Source organism: Myxocyprinus asiaticus, chromosome 35 (assembly GCF_019703515.2).
Source record: "Myxocyprinus asiaticus isolate MX2 ecotype Aquarium Trade chromosome 35, UBuf_Myxa_2, whole genome shotgun sequence".
NCBI lineage: Eukaryota > Metazoa > Chordata > Actinopteri > Cypriniformes > Catostomidae > Myxocyprinus > Myxocyprinus asiaticus.
In genome coordinates this window covers 29638816-29662135 of record NC_059378.1, presented here as the reverse complement: position 1 = coordinate 29662135, position 23320 = coordinate 29638816, and the positions used below count along the sequence as shown (strand labels likewise).

The 23320-nt window shown below is 43.8% G+C and overlaps 1 protein-coding gene across 3 annotated transcripts in view; it reads right to left on the bottom strand.

The window, feature by feature from the left end:
* si:ch73-267c23.10 (serine incorporator 1) overlaps positions 1-23320 on the bottom strand; it is a 52188-nt gene that overhangs the window by 14812 nt on the left and 14056 nt on the right. For 2 of the 3 annotated variants that reach the window (XM_051672315.1, XM_051672316.1), the window contains exons 2-3: positions 20673-20765; positions 8993-9154 (exon numbers count right to left, since the gene is read on the bottom strand). In XM_051672315.1, the coding sequence (XP_051528275.1) occupies positions 8993-9028 (36 nt within the window). In that variant the 5' untranslated portion in view covers positions 9029-9154; positions 20673-20765. The remainder of the gene's footprint in view (positions 1-8992; positions 9155-20672; positions 20766-23320) is intronic. The other variant, XM_051672314.1, reaches the window with a different exon arrangement.

The window sequence follows — 23320 nt, the reverse complement described above, 5'->3', positions numbered from 1 at the left end:
AATCTCTGTCGTCTTTTGCGCTTGCTACATTATATAGATCACCCGGGCCGTATTCTGATTTCCTTGGTGAATTTGCTAATTTTCTATCAGATCTAGTAGTTACTGTGGATAGAGCTTTAAATGTTGGTGACTTCAACATTCACATAGATTAAATGACACATATGCTGTAATCATATGCTAGATTTAATTCTGTCATATGGAGTTGATATTGATACTATAGAAATTATGCCGCAGAGCGATGACATCTCAGATCATTACCTCATCTCTTGTATGCTGCGATCAGCTAACGTTACTCAATCTACACCATGTTATCGTTCAGGTTGAACTATTCTTTTGACCAATAGCTTCACTAATAATCTCCCAGATTCATATACTCAGTAAGCCAAAAAGTCTAGAATAACTTGATGTAATAACAGAAAATTTAAAATCAGTCTTCTCTAGCACTCTTGATAGACCAACTAAGCTCTTAAAAGAGATATTCCCTGTAATCTTATAACCTCTTCTTAATATAATTAACTCCTCGCTATCCTTAGGACATATCCCAAGAAACTTAAAATGGCAGTTATCAAACTGCTTATTAAGAAGCCACAGCTTGATCCTGGAAAATTAGCTAATTACAGACAGATTTCATATCTCCCATTTATGTCGAAAATACTAGAAAAGGTATTGTCCTCCCAAATATGTTCATCTCTACAGAGAAATTATATGAACAATTTCAGTCAGGATTTAGGCCTCATCACAGTACAGAGACTGCACTTATCAGAGTTACAAATGACTTGGTCTTATCATCTGATCGTGGCTGCACTTTTCTTCTAGTGCTTTTAGATCTTAGTGCTGCCTTCGACACTATAGATCATGACATTCTTTTGAATAGGCTTGAGAATTATGTTGGCATTTGTGGACTTGCATGTTTTAGGTCTTGTTTAGCAGACCGCTACCACTTTGTCTGTGTAAACGAGGAATTGTCAAATCAAACAAAGTTAAGTATGGAGTGCCACAGGGATCAGTTTTAGGGCCTCTGCTTTTCTCCTTATATATGCTTCCCCTGGGAGATATTATCAGGAATCGTGGAATAAGTATCCACTGTTATGCCAATGATACCCAACTTTATATTTCTTCGAAACCCAATTAAATTTCACAATTCTCCAAATTAGCAGAGTGTATCAATGAAATCAAAGATTGGATGGCCAGAAATTTTCTTCTACTCAATTCCGACAAAACAGAAGTACTAATTATTGGACCAAAAACCTCTCAAAATAAGCCCCTAAAATATAATTTGACTATCGATGGATGTACTGTTACATTGTCTTCTACAGTGAAGAACTTGGGTGTTATATTTGATACAAATCTGTTCTTTGAAAATCAAATTTCCAATGTTTGTAGAACAGCATTCTTCCACCTCAGAAATATTGCTAAGTTACGACACATGCTCTCTGTTGCTGATGCCATAAAAAAAACTAGTTCATACATTCATGACCTCAAAACTAGATTATTGTAATGCATTACTGGGAGGATGTCCTGCAAGTTCAATAAACAAACTTCAATTGGTTCAAAATGCAGCAGCCAGAGTGCTGACTAGAACCAAGAAACATGATCATATTAGCCCCATTTTATCATCGTTACACTGGCTACCTGTTAATTTCGTATTCATTTAAAATTTTTGTTAACTATATACAAAGCTTTGAATGGTCTAGCTCCACAGTACTTAAGTGACCTTCTACCACACTATATTCCATCAAGTTCATTACGATCTTAGAATTCTGCCCTGTTAATAATTCCTAGAATATCAAAATCCACAAAAGGAGGTAGATCATTTTCCTATTTGGCTCCTAAACTATGGAATAATCTCCCTAACACTGTTCACGATGCAGACACACTCACTCAGTGAGTCTAGACTAAAGACTCATCTATTTAGCAAGGCATATGCCTAATTTATCCATCAACTCACAATTAGGCTGCTTTAGTTATGTCTGCCAGAACCAGAAACATTTATCATGCTCTATAACTCTGCAAAAAACTGAATGGCATCTACGCTAATATTATTTTATTTGTTTCCCTGTTTCAATCTCGGGATTCATATCCCGAGGTTACCAGAGCCGGCCAGATCCACCTCCGTTCTTGCTTGGTGTTGGACTCCACTGCTATGTGTCTCTGAGTGATGACGACTAAACACAGCCTGTGCCAGCCAGACGTCACTTCAGTCTATTACGAAGGACTTCAGGGGATGAAATTATGCCAACTCCAACCATAAGACATGGGATACTTCATACGCCACTGCCTGAACCTTGGATTTAGGATAGACCAAACCGAAATGACCTGCTGGTTGAACTGCAATGCACCTCACTGATCTCTGCCTACATCACCTTGGTCTAATGATGGACTACACTCTTAAAATCGAATACATAGACTTTCAGTTATTTGCCAACAAAAGCCTTCATCGGCCAATTAACAAAGGACAATCAATGAACTTCTGCAGTTAATCCAGGCTGAACTTCAAAGACTTTAGTTATTAATCTTACAGTTCATACAAAATCATGGTATAAACACTGGCCCTTAACACTTAGTTTACACATTTTAAACCATGACCTGCACTGCACATAAATAACTAACATTGAATGCGTTATATTAATGCTGGTTAGCCAGAGGGGAACTGGCCCCCACTGTGAGCCTGGTTTCTCCCAAGGTTATTTTTCTCCATTAACCAATATCTTATGGAGTTCTGCATTCCTTGCCACAGTCGCCTTCGGCTTGCTCACTGGGGTTCTAAATACAATTATTTATTTTTATACACAATTTACAATCATATTTAATCAAACTACACAATGATGACTCTAAGACTTTATAGATATTAAAGTTTTCATTTTCTGTTAATGCATGATTTTCTGTAAAGCTGCTTTGAAACGATGCGTGTTGTGAAAAGCTCTACACAAATAAAAATGACTCGACTTGACCTATGACGGTTCAAGACGGTGATGTCTGAGGGATCTGAGATCATGCGCATTTAGAAGTGGTTTTTGGCCTTGCCCTTTATGAACCAAGTTTTGACTGGATTCCTTGAATCTTTTAACTATATTGTGCACTGTAGAGGCTGAAATGCCCAAAATCCTTCCAATTTGTCTTTGAAGAACATTGTTTCCAAAACTCTCGATTATTTGCTGACCCATCTGTCTGCAAATTGGCGAGCCTTGATACATTCCTTGCTCTTGAAGGACTAGGCATTTTTGGAGGACTAGGCTTCTCCTTATATACTATAAAACAATTGCCTCACCTGTTTAACATAACCTGTTTAACATCAACCTTGTTATTTCAACTTGTCAGATTGTTAATAGTCCTAAATTGCCCATCTCAACTTTTTTGGAATGTGTTGCATGCATCAAATAAAAAAAGTATATCTTCAAAAAGAAATGCTGTTCATTAACTAAAACATGAAGTATCTTGTCTTTATACTATTTTTGTTTGAATACAAGTCAAAGTATATTTACAAATCACTTTTATTGGCATTTTGCATACTGTCCAAACTTTTATGGAATTGGGGTTGTATTATATTATATTATATTATAATATTCACGTGTTACCGGAATTATTGATGCGTTCAAGTCATGACAGAATGATCATATTTACGAGTTAAGCACATATGAACGACACCACAAAGTTGTGATTATGTGTGGGGGGGCGATTCGATTTAAGAATCATGGTGGAAGTAAAGTGTTATTGGTAATAATTCAGTTTACTTGTGGATTTTGCCTGTACAGTTTAGTTTGTATGCATTTTAGTACCATTAATGAAGAAAAACGATAAAACTGGCCAGGAAATAATACTCATTTTTAGCTGGTTTATGCAGCGACAAGTATTTGCAACAAACCTACCTTTCCCAACATTATCTGTGGCCACACAAGAATGATAAAATAGATAGATAAAGCATTAATTACAGACCTAATGCGTGGCTTTGCTTTTTGTTTTGTTGCATTGATGCTAAAAAAGCTTCCTGTCTTTGATAGTAGTGGGAAAAAAGAGAAAGAAATATAAAAACTGCAAAACGGGTCCGTTCTATCCGACTGATCACATAACATCATATCAAATTTACGATTTCAGACCTCGTAAGTACCAACTTCCCAGGAGGACTTGAACGCACCATATCATACAAGTTTACTTGGACATATGACATGCGCGCCCCCGCCCCCCCAAGTCATAATTATGTCAGGGAAATGCAGAGATAATTTTGATACCTGAGTTTGTGAGTTGGAAGGAGACAAACTTGCAACATGGCAGAGGACAGTACTGTTTCTGTCAGTGTCAAAATAAGAGTTCCTCAAGAAATATGCAAGAATGAACCTAACGTCCTCCATGTTTTTTTCTCCGACAACAAAACACTTAACGACGTACTCGTAATTGCGGCTTCAGAAGTGGGAGGTAGGATAATACTGATGACAGCGTTACTCCACAATCGCTCGGAGCGGATTACTACCAAACATCATGGTTACTTGTGTAACCTCTGTTCCCTGATGGAGGGAACGAGACGTTGTGTCGATGTAGTGACACTAGGGGTCACTCTTGGGAGCCCGAGACACCTCTGGTCTTTGATAAAAGGCCAATGAAAATTGGTGAGTGGTATTTGCATACCACTCCCCTGGACATACGGGTATAAAAGGAGCTGGTATGCAACCGCTCATTCAGGTTTTATGCTGAGGAGCCGAGACAAGGTCCGGCCATTTCAGCGGGTAGTTCAGCGTTGTGGCAGGAGGGACACAACGTCTCGTTCTCTCCATCAGGGAACAGAGGTTACACAAGTAACCATGACGTTCCCTATCTGTCACTCACTCAACGTTGTGTCGATGTAGTGACACTAGTGGTCCCTATACGAAATGCCACAACTGGCTGAACTGTGTTACGTGAACTGGCGGTGTGTGGTGGGCAGACTACTGTGTGCCTCACAGCCAGCACACCAGGTCGACACGTAACCTCCCCCAACATAGTTATGAGTGTCGAACGGCCCTTTGGGGACAAGTCGACTACCCAAAAGATAGAGACAGGCTAACCCAGTCGTGGCTTCTTTTACCCTGCTCTTTTTCTACTCCTTAAAAAAGAAGGGGGATTATCCGACTGGGCAGCCAGGTCTTCCCAAGGGTAAGACACCGCAGAGACCACACCTCGCCCAAAGAGAGGGGGGGATTTTTAAGTGGAAGAATACATCACATGGTCTTTCCGACCATGTGGAGAGTCCTCAAGGTAGATCCTACCCAACGGGGGAGGAGTTACTACAAACATGGAGACTGGGGCAGAGGGGCTCTGCCCAAGGAAGATGCAGTTTGCCAACAGGGAAACGAATAAGCGGAAGATATATATTCCATGGGGTTAGCCTTACAGGGAACCACCACATGCGGAGCACCTACCCCAGAACAGGACTCTTAGTTAGCACATGTACTGGGCCGGCAGCGAGTCTCTCCAAAAACTCGACTGCCACAGGGTTCGGAGAAAGTCAACCAGGGAACAAAGCTTGTGAACACTACTGGGAATTAATGCTACATGTCTTCAGCTCAAAAGGAGGTGGAAGGCGCTATGTGCAAATGATACACCAGGCCAGCTATCCCGGGCTTATCCGCTTGTATTGCGTGCCACTACCTGGGATGAAACCGGTTCCACCCGGAGGTTATAGAACCTTGCAAAGGTGTTGGGTGTTGCCCAGCCTGCTGCTCTGCAAATGTCTGTTAGAGAGGCACCCCTGGCCAGGGCCCAGGAAGCCGCTACACCCCTGGTAGAATGGGCTCGTAGCCCTACTGGGGGCGGCATGTCCTGCGTATGATATGCCATAGTTATGGCGTCAATGAGCCAGTAGGCAATCCTCTGCTTGAAGACAGCGCTTCCTTTCCGCTGTGCACCAAAGCAGACAAAGAGCTGCTCAGAGATCCTAAAGCTCTGCGTGCGATCCAAATAGATGCGTAAAGCACGCACCGGACACAGCAACGACAGGGCTAGGTCTGCCTCCTCCTGGGGCAGCACTTGCAGGTTCACCACCTGGTCCCTAAAAAGGGTCATGAGGTCGGGGTCTCAGTATCATGTGAGAGTAGCCCGGACCGAACTCCAGGTACGTTTCGCTGACAGAGAACGCTTGCAGGTCTCCTACCCTCTTGATGGAAGTGAGTGCGGTCAGGAGGGCAGTCTTCAAGGAGAGTGCCTTAAGCTCGGCTGACTGCAAAGGCTCAAAGGGGGCACCTTGTAGACCCTGAAGAACTACAGAGAGGTCCCATGAGGGAACGAGGCGTGGTCTGGAGGGATTCAGCCTCCTGGTGCCTCTTAGGAACCTGATGATCAGGTCGTGCTTCCCTAAGGACTTACCGTCGACTGCGTCATGGTGTGCTGCTATGGTGGCAACGTACACCTTCAAGGTGGAAGGGGACAGCCTCCCTTCCAACCTCTCCTGCAGGAAGGAAAGCACTGATCCGACTGCGCATCTCTGGGGGTCTTCCCATCGGGAAGAACACCACTTAGAGAACAGATGCCACTTAATTGCATACAGGCGCCTCGTAGAGGGGGCCCTAGCCTGAGTGATTGTGTCTACCACCACAGGTAACTAACACATTCTGTCTGAACTAACACGTTCTTGCCCTGGATCAACGGCCCATCCACAGGCCGGTGGCTGCGTGCCCATTGCATACAGCACCCCAGCCCGTTTTGGAGGCATCTGTCATGACCACGACGCGCCTGGAGACCAGTTCTAGGGGAACACCTGCCCGTAGAAATGAGAGGTTGGTCCAAGGGCTGAAAAGACGGTGACAGACCAGCGTGATGACCACGCGATGTGTCCCGTGGCGCCATGCCCATCTCGGGACTCGAGTCTGAAGCCAGTGCTGAAGCGGTCTCATATGCATCAACCCGAGAGACTGAGTCCAGCTCCAAACCGAGAAAAGAGATGCTCTGAACTGGGAGGAGCTTGCTCTTTTCCCAGTTGACCCGAAGACCTAGTTGGCTGAGGTGTGAGAGCACCAAGTCCCTGTGTGCACACAACATGTCCCGAGAGTGAGCTAGGATTAGCCAGTCATCGAGATAGTTGAGAATGCGAATGCCCACCTCCCTTAAAGGGGCAAGGGCTGCCTCTGCGACCTTTGTGAAGACGCGAGGAGACAAGGACAGGCTGAAATGGAGGACTTTGTACTGATACGCCTGACACTCGAATGCAAACCGCAGGAAGGGTCTGTGTCGAGGAAGGATCGAGACGTGGAAGTACGTGTCCTTCAGGTCTACTGCCGTGAACAAATCTTGATGACGGATGCTCGCCAGAATGCGTTTTTGCGTCAGCATCTTGAACGGGAGTCTGTGTAAGGCCCGGTTCAGAACTCGCAGGTCCAAGATTGGCCGCAACCCACTGCCTTTTTTCGGTATGATGAAGTAGGGGCTGTAAAACCCCTTCTTCATCTTGGCCGGAGGGACAGGTTTTATCGCGCCCTTCCGTAGGAGGGTAGCGATCTCCGCGTGCAAGGTAGCAGCGTTTTCGTCCTTGACCAAGGTGAAGTGGATACCGCTGAACCTGGGCGGGCGCCTGGCGAACTGATTCGCGTAGCCGAGTTGGACATTCCGGATCAGCCATCGCGACAGATTGGAAAGCACAAGCCACGCATTCCAAGTTCCATGCAAGGGGGACCAAGGGGACAACGTCATCAGACGTACCGGCAGGTGAGGCCTCGCGGCGGGGCGGAGCTCGAGGTGTCACACCACGTCGTGGCCGTGCTGAGTCTAGGGAGGTTGATGCACTTACCTGGCTCCTTGTGACCACCCCCGGAACAGCCTGGGATGGGGGAGGAAGAGGCCTGTCCTCTTAACCCATGGAGACTGCCACATCGGGGGCAGCTGTGTGCCACAGCTGGGCACTCAGGGGCGGAAAGACCACTGCTGGAGCCCCAATCCTGCAAGGAAAAACCCATGGACGGTAGTCATGATGATGACCACGCACACTGGGTATGTGACCCAGGGAGGAAGGAAACTGCTCTTTTGCTGAAATGTTGGGTACCGCAGCCACTTGGGCATGAGGCAAAATCAAACAAAAAGGCAACAAAAGATTTTCCACCCGACCCTCCACTGGGGGATGGAGTGGTCTTCTTACCAGCTCCAGGTAAGTGGGTTTCTTCGTCCCTGGGTCACTCATCTCAGGGGCGCTTTGACGACCTTCGTGGGTTCTTAGCAGCCAACTGTGAGACAGGTGGCCTCTGCTTCCTGCGGTGGGCTCCACGCTGGGGCTGGGCCGAAGGGGCGGGCTGCGGCGGAGCTGGTGCAGTCACCGCAGGCAGACGGGGCGCGGGATCTTGAGCCGCGCCGGGGTAGGATGTGCCGGATAGCCTCCGTCTGCTGCTTCACCGCCGAGAACTGCTGGGCAAAGTCCTCGACGGTGTCGCCGAATAGGCCAGCCTGGGAAATGGGGGCAGCAAGAAACCGTGTCTTGTCTGCCTCACCCATCTCGACCACATTGAGCCAAAGGTGGCACTCCTGGACCACTAGCGCTGTGACCTTTGTAGCTCAGAGAGCGAGGTCGGTTGCCGAGTGCAGTTCCTGCATCAAATCTGGGGCGGAACTACCCTTGTGCAGTTCTTTCAACGCCTTGGCCTGGTGGACCTGCAGGAGAGCCATGGCGTGCAGGGCACAGGCGGCTTGTCCAGCAGCGCTGTAGGCTTTAGCCATCAGGGACGACGTGAACCTACAGGGCTTGGACGGGAGCTTAGGGCATCCGCGCCAGGTGGCGGCGCTCTGCGGGCATACGTGCACTGCGAGCGCCTTATCCAGCAGGGGAATTGCCGTATAGCCCCTGGCCAGCTGAAGCTTCTGCGTATCAGCAATATTACACTCGAAATTGTTTTGCCTGTATATCAGCACAGTCGGCCTGCGGCCTCGTGCCATGACCGAATCACAGCTGTGCTGATATACGTCCCTAACGGCACTCACGCTCATGTGATATTGCTTTAATATTATATTTATTATATTTTCAATATTGAGAAAAAAGCCTTACTTTTTGAAGTTGCTGCTCAACTACAGGTGACAACATAACACAGGAAATGATCGTGCCAAGCAGCAGGATGAAGGCATATATGATCCGGGTTGCAATGGAGTTCTTGATCTGTGGACAGCATCTGCACCCAAGACATGTCGCACTGTTGCAAAAGCAAGACACCTTCAAAAACAATAGATAAAGTCAGAAATACTACATATGTTCAAAGATAATGCTAAAAGTAACTGTACATGTTCTTGGTTTTTACGTAAAAGTTGATAAAAACTATAAAAGTGGTGTACAATTATAATGGGAAGCAATGAAAATTATGTGCAGTAATACCAACATGCTGCCCGAGTTAACGAATGGCATCAACAATACGATTATTTCAGCAGTTCACAACAAATGTTGATGGTTGTCTGATCCCTACAAAGCAGTAAGTAGCATCACTGTAACATTTTCCTTGTAGATTGATACTAACGAGTTTTACATGTTCTGCTTAATGCATTCATATTTTTGTTTTATTGTGTATAATAAAATGCTTATGTGATTTAAACATTTTGCAAAATTAAGATTAAAAAGACATCAAAAATTAATTTTATGTAACATTTATAATTTTTCTATTCCAGCAATAATTTGAATAATTTTATAAAATGTATTTTATATTACATAAGAAATACTATTTATTATATGTAAAAAAAAAATAAATAAATAAATAAATTATTTTGTAATCAGATTACACCCAACACTGCTGCAGGTTTCCTCTTATATGATTGGAGGATATTATTTTGAAATTGATATCTTTGTGTCTATTTTTCAAGACATTAATATGTCACAGAAAATCAGTATGTTTTCAGTTAGTAAATTAGTTATGCTACTGAATGGCTGTTGAATGATCAGAATTTGGTACATGCTGAACATATCCCCTTAATTATTTTGTATGCTAATATATAGATATGCAAATCCTATGCAAATACTCTTTTTTTATATATTGTTTATCAATATTTGTGTGACCCTATTATCTATAGCAGAGTATTTAAGAACTGATTTCAGTGTAATCTGTAAAAGCTCACAGAGTGTATCTGAAGAGATATGATGATCTTGATTTACTCATTTTGTGCTCACAAGCAATACATTTGTTAATAAAAGGACAGAATACGGACTTGATGGCTGTTAATGGTATGACTGTTAGTCCCATTAAGACTGTTAATCTGTCTACAACAACAACAGCAGCAGCAACGTCCTGGTTACTTTCGTAACCGCCATTCCCTGATGGAGGGAACGAGAAGTTGTGTTGATGTAGTGACACTAGGGGTCACTCTTGGGAGCCCCAAACACCTCTGCTTTTTGAAAAAAGGCCAATGGGAATTGGCGAGTGGAATTTGCATGCCACTCCCCCGGACATACGGGTATAAAAGGAGCTGGTATGCAACCACTCATTCAGGTTTTGTGCTGAGGAGCCGAGACAAGGTCCTGGCCATTTCAGCGGGTAGTTCAGTGTTGTGGCAAGAGGGACACAATGTCTCGTTCCCTCCATCAGGGAACGGAGGTTACGAAAGTAACCAGGACGTTCCCTATCTGTCAACTCACTCGACGTTGCGTCAATGTAGTGACACCAGGGGTCCCTATACAAAACGGCACAACTAGCTGAACTGTGTTACGTGGACTGGTGGTGCGAGACGGGCAGACCGCTGTGTGCCTCGTAGCCAGCATACCAGGCCATCACGTAACCTCCCCCAATGCTCTTATAAGCGTTGAACGGTCCTTGGGTAACAAGTCGACTGCCCAACAAATAGGGACAGGCTAGCCCAGCCGTGGCCTCTTTTCCTCTTTTTTCTCCCCAAAAAGAGCGGAATTTGTTAACCGACTGGGGGCCATAAATGTGTATGTCGGGGGGGTGTCACTCCCAAGGGGAAGACACCATGTAGACCACACCCCGTCCAGAGAAGGGAGAGGGGGGTATTTTGAGTGGAAATACGTCATATGGTCTTACCGAGTCTTGTCAGAAGTATGTCATGTGGAGAAATCACATGGTAGGTCCTACCCGAGGGGGGAGGAGTTTCTACAAACATGGTGACTGGGGGCAGGGGGACCTCTGCCCAAGGAAGACGCAGTTCACCGACAGGGAAACGATTTAGCGGAAAATATCACATGGGGTCACCTACTGGGAACCAGCACATGTGGAGCACCTTCCTCAGTACAGGGCCTAATTAGCACACGTACTGGGCCGGCAGCGAGTTTCTCCGCAAACTCGTCTGCCACAGGGCTAAGGAGGAAAGTCATCCAGGGATCAAAGCTTGTGAACACGACTGGGAGTCAAAAGCACACGTCTTCACCTCAAGGGAGGGGAAAGGCGCTATGCGCAAGTGGTACACCCCGCCAGCTGTCCCGGAACTTACCTGCTCATACCTGACAATACATGGGACGAAACCGGCTCAACCCGGAGACTGTAGAACCTCGCAAAGTTGTTGAGTGATGTCTGCCAAAGAGGTGCCACTGGTCAGGGCCCAGGAGGCCGCTACACTCCTAGTAAAGTGGGTTCGTAACCCCACAGGGGGCGGCACGTCCTGAGCGTGATATGCCATCACGATGGCGTCAAAGACCCAGTGGGCGATCCTCTGTTTGGAGACAGCGCTTCCTTTCCACTGTGCACCAAAGCAGACAAAGAGCTGCTCGGAGCTTCTAAAGCTCTGCGTGCGATCCAAATAGATGCGTAAAGCATGCACCGGACACAGCAATGCCAAGGCTGGATCTGCCTCCTCCTGGGGCAGCGCTTGCAGGTTCACCTGGTCATAGCCTGGTCGGGGTCTCAGGATCACGTGAGAGTAACCCGGACCGAACTCCAGGCACGATTTGCTGACAGAGAACGCCTGCAGGTCCCCTACCCTCTTGATGGAAGTGAGCGCAGTCAGGAGGGAAGTCTTCAAAGAGAGCGCCTTAAGTTCAACTGACTCCAGGGGCTCAAAGGGAGTTCCCCGTAGACCCCGAAGGACTACAGAGAGGTCCCATGAGGGGATGAGGCGCGGTCTAGAGTGATTCAACCTCCTAGCGCCTCTCAGGAACCTGATGATCAAGTCGTGCTTCCCCAAATACCACCCACTGCATCGTGATGTGCCGAAATGTACACCTTCAAGGTGGAGGGGGACAGCCGCCTCTCCTGCAGGAAGGAAAGCACTGATCCAACTGCGCATCTCTGGGGGTCTTCGCGTTGGGAAGAACACCACTTAGTGAACAGACGCCACTTCAAGGCATACAGGCGCCTTGTAGAGGGAGCCCTAGCCTGAGTGATCGTGTCTACCACCGCGGGTGGTAGGCCACTTAGGTCTTCCGCGTCCCATCCAAGGGCCTGATGTGGAGGTCTGGTCGCAGGTGCCAGATGGTGCCCCGTCCCTGAGAAAGAAGGTCCTTCCTCAGGGAAATTCGCCGGGGGGGGGGGGGCTGTCACGAGGAGCGTGAGGTCTGAGGTCTGGGTGGGCCAGTAGGGTGCTACTAGGACGACCTGCTCCTCGTCCTACCTGTCCTTGCACAGGGTCTGTGCAATTAGGCTCACTGGGGGAAACGCATATTTGCGTAATCCCGGGGGCCAGCTGTGTGCCAGTGCATCTATACCGAGGGGTGCCTCGGTCAGGGCGTACCAAAGTGGGCAGTGGGAGGATTCCCAGGAAGCAAACAGGTCTACCTGTGCTCGACCGAATCGACTCCAAATCAGCTGGACCACCCGGGGGTGGAGTCTTCACTCTCCCCTGAGCATAGCCTGTCATGACAGTGCGTCCATCGCGGTGTTGAGGTTGAGGGGATGTGAGTGGCTCACAGCGACTTGAGGTGCTGCTGACTCCAGAGGAGACGTGGGCGAGTTATGACTTGCAACGGGAGCGTAGACCGCCTTGACGGTTGATGTATGCTACCATCACTGTGTTGTCCGTCCGAACCAACACGTACTTGCCCTGGATCAACGGCCGGAACCTCCGCAGGGCGAGCAGTACTGCCAACAACTCGAGGCAGTTGATGTGCCAACGCAGCCACGGGCCAGTCCAGGAGCCGGTCGCTGTGTGCCCATTGCAACCCCTGCCCGTAGAAATGCAAGGTCGGTCCAAGGGCTGAAGAGGTGATGACAGATCGGCGCGATGACCACGCGATGTGTCCCACGGTGCCATGCCCATCTCAGGACTTGAGTCTGAAGCCAGTGCTGAAGCAATCTCATATGCATCAACCCGAGCTGTGTGGCCACCGCTGAGGATGCCATATGCATTTTATACCCGTATGTCCGGGGGAGTGGCATGCAAATTCCACTCGCCAATTCCCAGTGGCCTTTTTTCAAAAAGCAGAGGTGTTTGGGGCTCCCAAGAGTGACCCCTAGTGTCACTACATTGACACAATGTCGAGTGACTGACAGATAGGGAACAGGTGGTCTAATGGGCAGAGCGGTTGTCTAAGAATTAGACACTAAGACTTAAAGCAGCTGACATGAGATATGAGCTCAATCTGTTGTAAACAAATGAATGCTACTGTTTACTAGAGGAATCATGTGCACAATGGAATGTCTCAACCATAAGCTTGATGTTTTAAGCATCACTAGAACACACCTGTGTTGTGTGTTTAATAATCTTCTCTTGAAAATATCTTTGTTTGATAATACTCCAAAACACACCTATATTTAATAATATTCTAGAATACACATATATTCCAAAAAACACGGATTTCTCTACAAAACACCTGTTTAAAATATTCCATAGGACATACCTGTTTAAAAATATTCTCTAAAATACAACTACACTCACTGAGCACTTTATTAGGAACACCTGTACACCTACTTATTCATGCGATAATTTTATCAGCCAATCGTGTGGCAGCAGTGCAATGCATATATTATTCAGATATGCGTCAGGAGCTTCAGTTAATGTTCACATCAACCATCAGAAATGTGATCTCAGTGATTTAGACTGATTGCTGGTAACAGACGGGCTGGTTTGAGTATTTCTGCTGATCTCCTGGGACTTTCATGCACAACAGTCTCTAGAGTTTACTCAGAATTGTTCCAGAAACAAAACAAAAAAAATCCAGTGAGCAGCAGTTCTGCAGACGAAAATGCCTTGTTGATGAAGACAGGTAAACGGAGAATGGCCAGACTGGTTCAAGCTGACAGAAAGGCTAAGGTAATTTAGATAACCACTCTGTACAATTGTAGTGAGCAGAATAGCATCTCAGAATGCACAAAATATCGAACCTTGAGGCGCATGGTCTACAACAGCAAAAGACCACGTTGGGCACTTTATTAGGACCATATTGTATGGGGGTATGTAAGCAGGTTTTAGGGGGTACGCAAAATAATTCGATTTTGCTATGTTCAACCTTACAAAATGTATGGCTTAAAATTTAAATAATATGATTAGGGATGGGTAAAAATAGCGATTTTCCAATTAATCACGATCTTCATTTAAACAATTCCGATATCAATCTTTTACTCAATGCAAAGTTAGGCACTGAGATCTTTTTACTGTGTGTTGAGGGTAAAAGTTTGGTTTGACTCATCTTGTGTCATGTGTCCAAAGATCGATCCAAACAATCCATTTGTCATTGAATAATGTCTCATTTTTACTCTCTGTTCTTTACAGTCATTTAGTGATAAAAAAAAATACAATAATAATAAAATATTTTGCAAAAACAGCACCAAAGCATTAAATTCTGGTGACAGTATCATTTTAGCTTTTGTTCTACATATCAATGTAAATACTTGTAATTAGTACAAATAATGCATGTAAATAATAAACATGTTATAAAACATAGGTATGCAATATAATATATCCAATTTCAAAATGTAGTTTTTATTGGTGGAGTACATAGCATTTGTACATAAAAAAAAAAAAATAAATAAATAAAAGCTAAAATGTGAACAATTATAAAAAACTAATGTAAAATAATATTTACATTTTGTAATGTAACAGCTTAGAAGGTCCCCTGTATAATTAAAAGCATTAGCTTAGAGAGAATGTCTTTCATATGGATATATAACTGAAATATACCCAAATTAATTGGAATCAAATAAAATCAGGAAATCTTTATCAATATCCAGCCCTATGGTACTGATAAAGGGACAATTGATAAAGGGTCAATAGATCAAACCAATACTGATTGATCAATAATAATCAAGAGTAATGATAATGCTAAATTATATTTAGTCTTTGGTACACATCTTTAGTTTTGTATCAATGAAGGGGCAATTCAGCCTTACTGATGGTTCTGTGGGGATACTTATAGCAAAAAAGGTTAGGAAACACTGCTCTAATATACACCTGTATTTGATAATATAGAGTACAACGGGGCTAAAGGCACACCTTAAGGTAAATGTACTTTTTTCTTTTTTTGTCAGTCAAGATTGAAAAAAAAAATGTCCTTTTATTAAAAATTGATGGAGCAATATAATTGTGTGAAAATAAATAATAACTGAAGGTTGTTTTGATTAAAATTATTATAATTTTTTTTCCAAGTTGGTGAGGGAGTCTTCTACCCCAAAAGGCTTATAGTGGTATAATGTAAATATAGGGACAATAGTTTTAGTTAAATTTAAATTTGTCAAAATTTGCCTGTTGCACGAAGCTAGTTAAACAAACTGAGTTTCAGAGTAAGCTTCAGGTTGACAAAACCAGACAGAGCCAAACCGGTTTAGATAGGGTTTAGCGATCTCAAGAAGCTCAGTACAAACGTTCTCTGTCAACTCAGAGTTTGATCCCGAGTTCGTTGTTAACCCTGAAGCTCGTGCACATGAATGAGTGACGTTTGCCACGAACAACCAATGGGTGAAGTTTGGAGAGAGTCGGCACGATTTACTTCTCGCGAGACATTCAGCGTGATTTATGTCTCCGTAAATTCGGAGGATGCATGAGGTGTATCCTTCGTGGGCACTCACAACCCACAATTTTTTGTTTCAACGGAAATGTAGAAAAAAACAACAACAAAAAATTACGCCAATTTGCTCGTAAATATGATGTTCAAACACAAGTAATGTTAATTCCCAAGTTGAAGTACCTCAGTAGATGGGTGCAGAGTATATAATATGTATAATTATATTAATATATAGGCTGTGTCTCATTTGGAAGGCTGCGTCCTCCGGAGGGTGCATTTGTCGGCCGCATACGTCATCAAGGCTGTCTCATTCCATAAAAGCGAGTAAGACACTTCAAATGCAGCCTTCGAATGTGACCTTCTTTCACGGGAATTTGGAGGATGCATGAATCAAATCAAATCAAATCACTTTTATTGTCACACAACAACATACACAAGTGCAATAGTGGATGAAAGTCTTGGGTGCAGTTCCGAGCAACATAGCAGTCATGACAGTGATGAGACATATACCAATTTACAGTAAACAGATTTACACATCACAATTTACATATCTAATATACACATTATTACACACAACACAATATACAAATAATACTATACAATGTACAGTTTACAATACACACAATAGAGAATATTGTACAGTATACAATACACAATATAGAATACACATTATACAATAAAAATAGTATATATAGTATATATAAAATATACAGTAGGTTGTATTGTACTGTATTGACATTCAGGCTGTCAGTTGATAGTCAGTTGCCAGTGTGTTGTTAAAAGAGAATATAATTTATGACAGTCCAGTGTGAGATAATAAGATTAATAAAGTGCAGTGCTGATGTATATTGATCGTGAAAGATCAAGAGTTCAGAAGTCTGATTGCTTGGTGGAAGAAGCTGACATGAAGTTGGCTGGTGCGGGTCCTGATGCTGCGATACCGCCTGCCTGATGGTAGCAGTGAGAGCAGCCCATGGCTTGGGTGGCTGGAGTCTCTGATGATTCTCCGAGCTTTTTTCACACTGCCTGGTATATATGTCCTGGAGGGAGGGAAGCTCACTTCCGATCAAGTGTCTGGCAGTTCGCACCACACTTTGCAGGGCTTTGCGGTTGTGGGTGGTGCTATTGCCGTACCAGGCAGTGATGCAGTCAGTCAGGGTGCTCTCTACAGTACTGGTGTAGAACCATGTGAGGATGTGGCGGTTCATTCCAAACTTCCTCAGCCATCTCAGGAAGAAGAGGCGCTGATGAGCCTTCTTCACAACGGCCTCAGTGTGGATGGACCATGTGAGTACCTCAGTGATGTGGACACAGAGGAACTTGAAGCTGCTGACTCTCTCCACTGGTGCTCCATTGATGGTGATGGGACTGTGTTCTCTGTCTTTTCTCCTGAAGTCCACCACAAGCTCCTTTGTCTTTCTGACGTTGAGGGAGAGGTTGTGCTCCTGACACCAGCGTGTTAGAGTGGGCACCTCCTCTCTGTAGGCCGTTTCATAGTTGTCAGTGATCAGACCTACCACCGTTGTATCAACAGCAAACTTAATGATGGCATTGGAGCTATGTGTTTCCACACAGTCATGTGTGTACAGGGAATACAGGAGTGGGCTGAGAACACAGCCCTGCGGGGCTCCAGTGTTGAGGGTCAGTGATGAGGAGATGTTGCTGCCCATTCTAACCACCTGGCATCTGCTTGACAGGAAGTCCAGGATCCAGCTGCACAGCGAGCTGTTTAAGCCCAGAGCCCGGAGTGTCACATAAAGCTTGGAGGGCACTATGGTGTTGAATGCTGAGCTGTAGTCTACAAACAGCATTCTCACATAAGTGTTCCTTTTTTCCAGGTTGGAGAGAGCAGTGTGTAGTGTAGATACAATGGCATCATCAGTGAAGCGGTTGTTGCGGTAAGCAAACTGCAATGGGTCCAGTGATGGAGGCAGCACAGAGCAGATGTAATCTCTGATTAGTCTCTCAAAGCATTTACTGATGATGGGGGTCAGATCAACAGGACGCCAGTCATTTAAGCAACTGATTTTGGATTGCTTTGGTACAGGCACAATGGTGGACGTTTTAAAGCATGTGGGGACCACAGACAAGGAGAGGGAAAGGTTGAAAATGTCTGTAAAAACACCAGCCAGTTGGTTCGCGCACGCTCTGATGACATTGCCCGGAATGCTGTCTGAACCCACGGCTTTACGGATATTCACCTGTCGGAAGGATCGGGTTACATCCGTTACAGAGACGGAGAGTGAACTAACCTCTGTAGCTTCGGCCGTGAGAGCTCTCTCCGCGAGGGCGGTGTTATTTCCCTCGAAATGAGCATAAAAAGTATTTAGCTCATCTGGGAGAGAGGCAGCGGTGTTCACAGCGGAGTTTTTATTCCTTTTAAAGTCCGTGATGATATTAATTCCCTGCCACATGCTTCTAGAGTTGGTGGTGTTAAACTGTCCTTCAATCTTGTCCCTGTACTGGTGTTTGGCTGCTCTGATAGTTTTGCGGAGGGCATAACTGGCTTGTTTATGCTCCTCTGCGTTCCCGGAATTAAAAGCAGAGGTCCGCGCATCAAGTGCAGCGCGAACATCGCTATTTATCCATGGCTTCTGGACTCAAGATGGTGCCGAGTATGGCTGCTGCGTTGTGAGCTCCGACACAACACTGCAGTTTTTTGTTTGTTTTGTTTACAATTCTATGTTTTTTGTCTTGGATGTTGTCTGCCTTATTGTCTACGACAGACAAACACTTTTGGACATTGGTTTTCAGCACACCGAAAACTGGACTTTAAATACCTCAATGCCGACCCGCTGTTTACAAACACGCTAATGGAGCTCTTTGTCAGCCCGGCCACGGAAACGCAGAGGGAAAAGGGGAAATAGAGCCACCGTTCTCATCAGAGTAAGACACAGCACAAATCGACCCCCGCTACCCAGTATTCTACTGGCAAATGTTCAGTCTCTGGACAACAAGCTCTGCGAGCTAAGAGCACGGATATCTTTCCAACGAGAGATGAGGGACTGCTGCATTATCTGCCTTACAGAAACTTGGATGTCTGCTGAGATTTCAGACTCTCAGGGTTCTCCGTGCACCGAGCGGACAGAGCGAAAGACCTCTCAGGTAAAAGCAGAGGTGATGGTGTATGTTTTATGGTCAACAAATCCTGGTGTGATCAGAGAAATGTACATTCTATCAAGTCTTTCTGCTCTCCTGATCTGGAATTTCTTATGCTTCTGTGTTGACCATTCTGGCTACCGAGGGAATTCACAGCGGTCATTATCACTGCTGTGTACATCCTGCTACAAGCCGACACAGACCAGGCACTCAAGGAACTGTATGGGAGTATAAGCAAGCAAGTTTTGATCACGCAGACTGGGAGATGTTCCGGTCCGCCTCTGATGGCGACATCAAGCTTAATGCTGATAGCGTAACGTTTTTCATCAGAAAGTGCGTAGAGGATGTTGTTCCGACCAAAACAATACGGATCTACCCCAACCAGAAGCCAAGGACAAATAGCAATGTTCGTGCTGTACTTGATGCACGGACCTCCGCTTTTAATTCCGGGAACGCAGAGGAGCATAAACAAGCCAGTTATGCCCTCCGCAAAACTATCAGAGCAGCCAAACGCCAGTACAGGGACAAGACTGAAGGACAGTTTAACACCACCAAATCTAGAAGCATGTGGCAGGGAATTAATATCATCACGGACTTTAATGAGGTGTATCCTTCATGGGCACTCACAACCCACAATTCTTTGCTTCAACTAAAATGTCACAAAAAAAAAAACAAAACACCAATTCGCCCGTAAATATGATGTTCAAACGCAAGTAATATTAATTCCCAAATTGAACTGCCTCAGTAGATGGGTGCAGAGTATATAATATGTATAATTACACTAATATATAATTAAAATAAAATATTAGACTAAAAGTACACCTGTAAAATTTTCTTTTCTCTTTACGTAATACTCTCCTAAAATGTACCTCATACACTCCCTTCTCACTCAAAGCACTTGCAGAGCAACCATGTTACATTCTGTTTCCATTTGTCCAACGAAGTCTCGTTTAAACGAGGCTTGTTTAAAGGAGGACATTCGGTTACTGCAGCCTTCAAAGGATGCGTCCTACCTAGCATGCAGCCTTCCAAACAAGCCTCGTTTAAACGAGATGGCCTTCGTAGGACAAACGGAAACAGAACGTATCATGGTTGCTATGACAGCACGCCACTCTATAACAAGCGCGAGCACTTTGAGTGAGACGTTAACAAAGTCCCTCTGGAAGGGAATGTATGAGGTACATTCTAGGAGATTTATAATGATGTAAAGAGAAAAGCAAATAGATTTTACAGGTGGACTTTTAGTCTAATACTTTATTTTAATTATATATTAATATAATTATACATATTATATACTCTGCACCCATCTACTAAGGTACTTCAACTTGGGAATTAATATTCCTTGCGTTTGAACATCATATTTATGGGCAAATTGGCGTTATTTTTTTTAGACATTTCTGTTGAAGCAAAGAATTGTGGGTTGTGAGTGCCCATGAAGGATACACCTCATGCATCCTCCGAATTCCCGTGAAAGAAGGTCGCATTCGAAGGCTGCATTCGAAGTGTCCAACTCACTTTTCTGAAACAAGACAGCCTCGATGACGTATGCGGCCGACAAATGCGACCTCCGCAGGATGCAGCCTTTTAAACGAGACACAGCCACAGACATGTCCCTATCAACTTTCAGAAAATCAGAAATGTCCCGACCAAAAATTGGGCAATTTACCACACAAAAAAATACTTTATACTATGTTTTTATGTTCATTTTAACAGCTATTAAATGTCCATAGTATAATTATTAATGTGTAAAATATTGTCCAACCTCTTCTGAAGCAGCCAGAAAAAAACGATGTTGTCACATGGCACCTGTTGCTTTTCTCAGCGCTGTTCAGGATGCAGTAATCATAGTCGTTTGCTATATATTAAAAAAAAAAAAAAAATATCTGGAGATTACGCTGGTAGATATCCATTGATATTTATTGATATTTAGATTTAAACAAGCATACTTTTCGTATACAAAATGTTTCCTGTCAAAAAGTCAAAAAAGCTTCTGAGTTTTGAATGCAGTACTATGGAGCATTTTCAGCCGGTAAGCGCCTTCTTTAGGAAGACACCTTAACATTTGAACGATTGTGTCAGAGGTGCAGGATTTTAAGATGCTGGTATAAATCCCAAAAAATGTTTTATTTCACACATTGGAGAAGAGCAGCGGGATTAGAAAATAACTACTTTGTTCAGGAGGCCTACTTTTTCAGATAAAAATGTAAGTACATATAAATAAGCAATATGAGAAAAGATTATGAAGATTATGTGGGAGTGAGGGGAGTGGAAAGCAGAAAGTGTGGAAAAATGTAAATGTTCCATTCACCTCATAATTTGTTTATGATGTAATTTTGCACATGTAAATTGTTCATTTACCCTACCCTTTGTTTAGATTTCAGTTGGTTTAATGTTGGATAATACATTTTACGTCCCTTGGATATTATTTTCTGAAGGTAAATCCTTTTATTATTATTATTATTATTATTATTATTATTTATTCATTTTATTTTGACCCATTAATATAGGTTTATCGCACAGCACATCACATTTTCCCTCCTAACTGTGCAGCCCTAGTGGTCAGTTCTTAATTTATTTAATCTTCAGAAATTATTTTTTCAAAAAGGCTAATAATTATTATGGTGGGGCAGAGAAATAAGAAATTAGACTTGTTTTATGAGGTAATAATGTTATTTTACCTATAAGACATTTTCTTAATACTAACTTTTTGAATATTATCCTTGCTATATGTTCCTACCAACTTTCAAACCAAACCTTTGCCCTTGCTTTGTGTGATAGTCTAAAATATAAATTTACCAGTATTTTGTTCATGTGCAAAGACTCATGAACAAACAATACAATAAATTCACACAATAAATTTGTCTTTAAAGTGTGAGAATCACCTTACGAACACTTCTACAAGCATTTTTTTTCTTCTAAGTTCTCAGCATTACACACTGTGTACAGGTACAGTCTGTAAAGAAATGCAAAGAAACTCAATAATACATTTTAATGTGCTGCTCAAAAGATAAAAGGTTCCCCGATCTCTCAAATAAACCATCTTATAATATCATAATATGTAGGTATAATATATAAAATCGTAATTTTTTAATCTAAATACATTAAATATATGCATTTCTCAGCGAAGGGCACTTTAATTTGGAGTGAGAGATGGGGAGTGACTTTATTGCGTCAGAGATGTCACTTTACTCACAGCTGATTGGTTCAGCATCGGTTTGTGATCTGTATCCCAGAATGAAACCTGCTCCAGTGCAGGGTGTGGCGTAAGTTGCTATGGCGATGAACACCGGTAAAAACCGGCCCACCTTCTTAAGCCCGAAAAACCAGAGTTTACTCAAACTTAACTTAAACTTATGGGTAGCAAAGAGTTCTCTTAAAAACGTATGCTACGACAAGCGATCCATATACAGGTACCTTTGTATGTTTTACATTTAATATTGTTGTTGTTAATTACTTGTATTATTCCATTTTTTTAGTTTATTTGTGCACAAAATACATATATTTGTATTCTTTGTATTATTGTCTTTGTTCTTCGTCTTACATCTATTAACCACACGTACTCTGGTGACATATCCCTTCAGTGTCCCCTTCATTGGTCTATGAAAAGCAGGTACACCAATGCTGACAGTGGAATATTAAATTATATTGATATTAAAGGCTGCTAAAATCCATTACCCCTCCTTTATTCTTAACTAAGGGTGTACTCACACAAGGCAATCTGTATCGTGCCCGAGCACATTTGACCACCAAAGTCCAGTTCGTTTGACTAGTGTGATCGGTCCATACCGTGCCCGAGCACGGTATGCTGAAGAGGTGGGTTCAGGCATGGTTCAGTTGGCTCAGGCACGGTACACATCTAGTGTGGTCGCTAACAGAGCATGGAACTTGGAACGACGTCAATGATGCAACTGGGCAAAGGGATCACTTTGGTCTACAGCATAGGTGCAGTGTTTACTGGAAATTTGGGCAGACGAGAGTATACAGGAACAACTGGATACAACACAAAAGAACACACAAGAACTACGAGATATTTGGTAAAATTCGCGACTATCTTCGTGCTCGTGGATACCAAAGCAATGACGTGACAAGCTGAAAAAAATGCGGGTTCAGTATCTGAAGGTATGGAATGCACTCCGTAAATCTAGCAGCTCGTCAGACGAAAAGGATAAATTCCAGTGGTACGATGCTGTCAACAATTAGGCATGTGAGAGGGCCATGTGTCACTACACCCTAAACGACTCAAAATAAGCCACAAAGTAAGTAATGTTACAATGATGGACTCATGCTCTGCGAGAGCACTTTTCTTCATGTTTTCTTCAAAACAAAAATTCGCATCGTAATGACATATGCATGCTCAGGCCCGGAATGTTAAGTGCAATGTGAGTGCAGGGCAGAAGGGGAGTGGGGAGG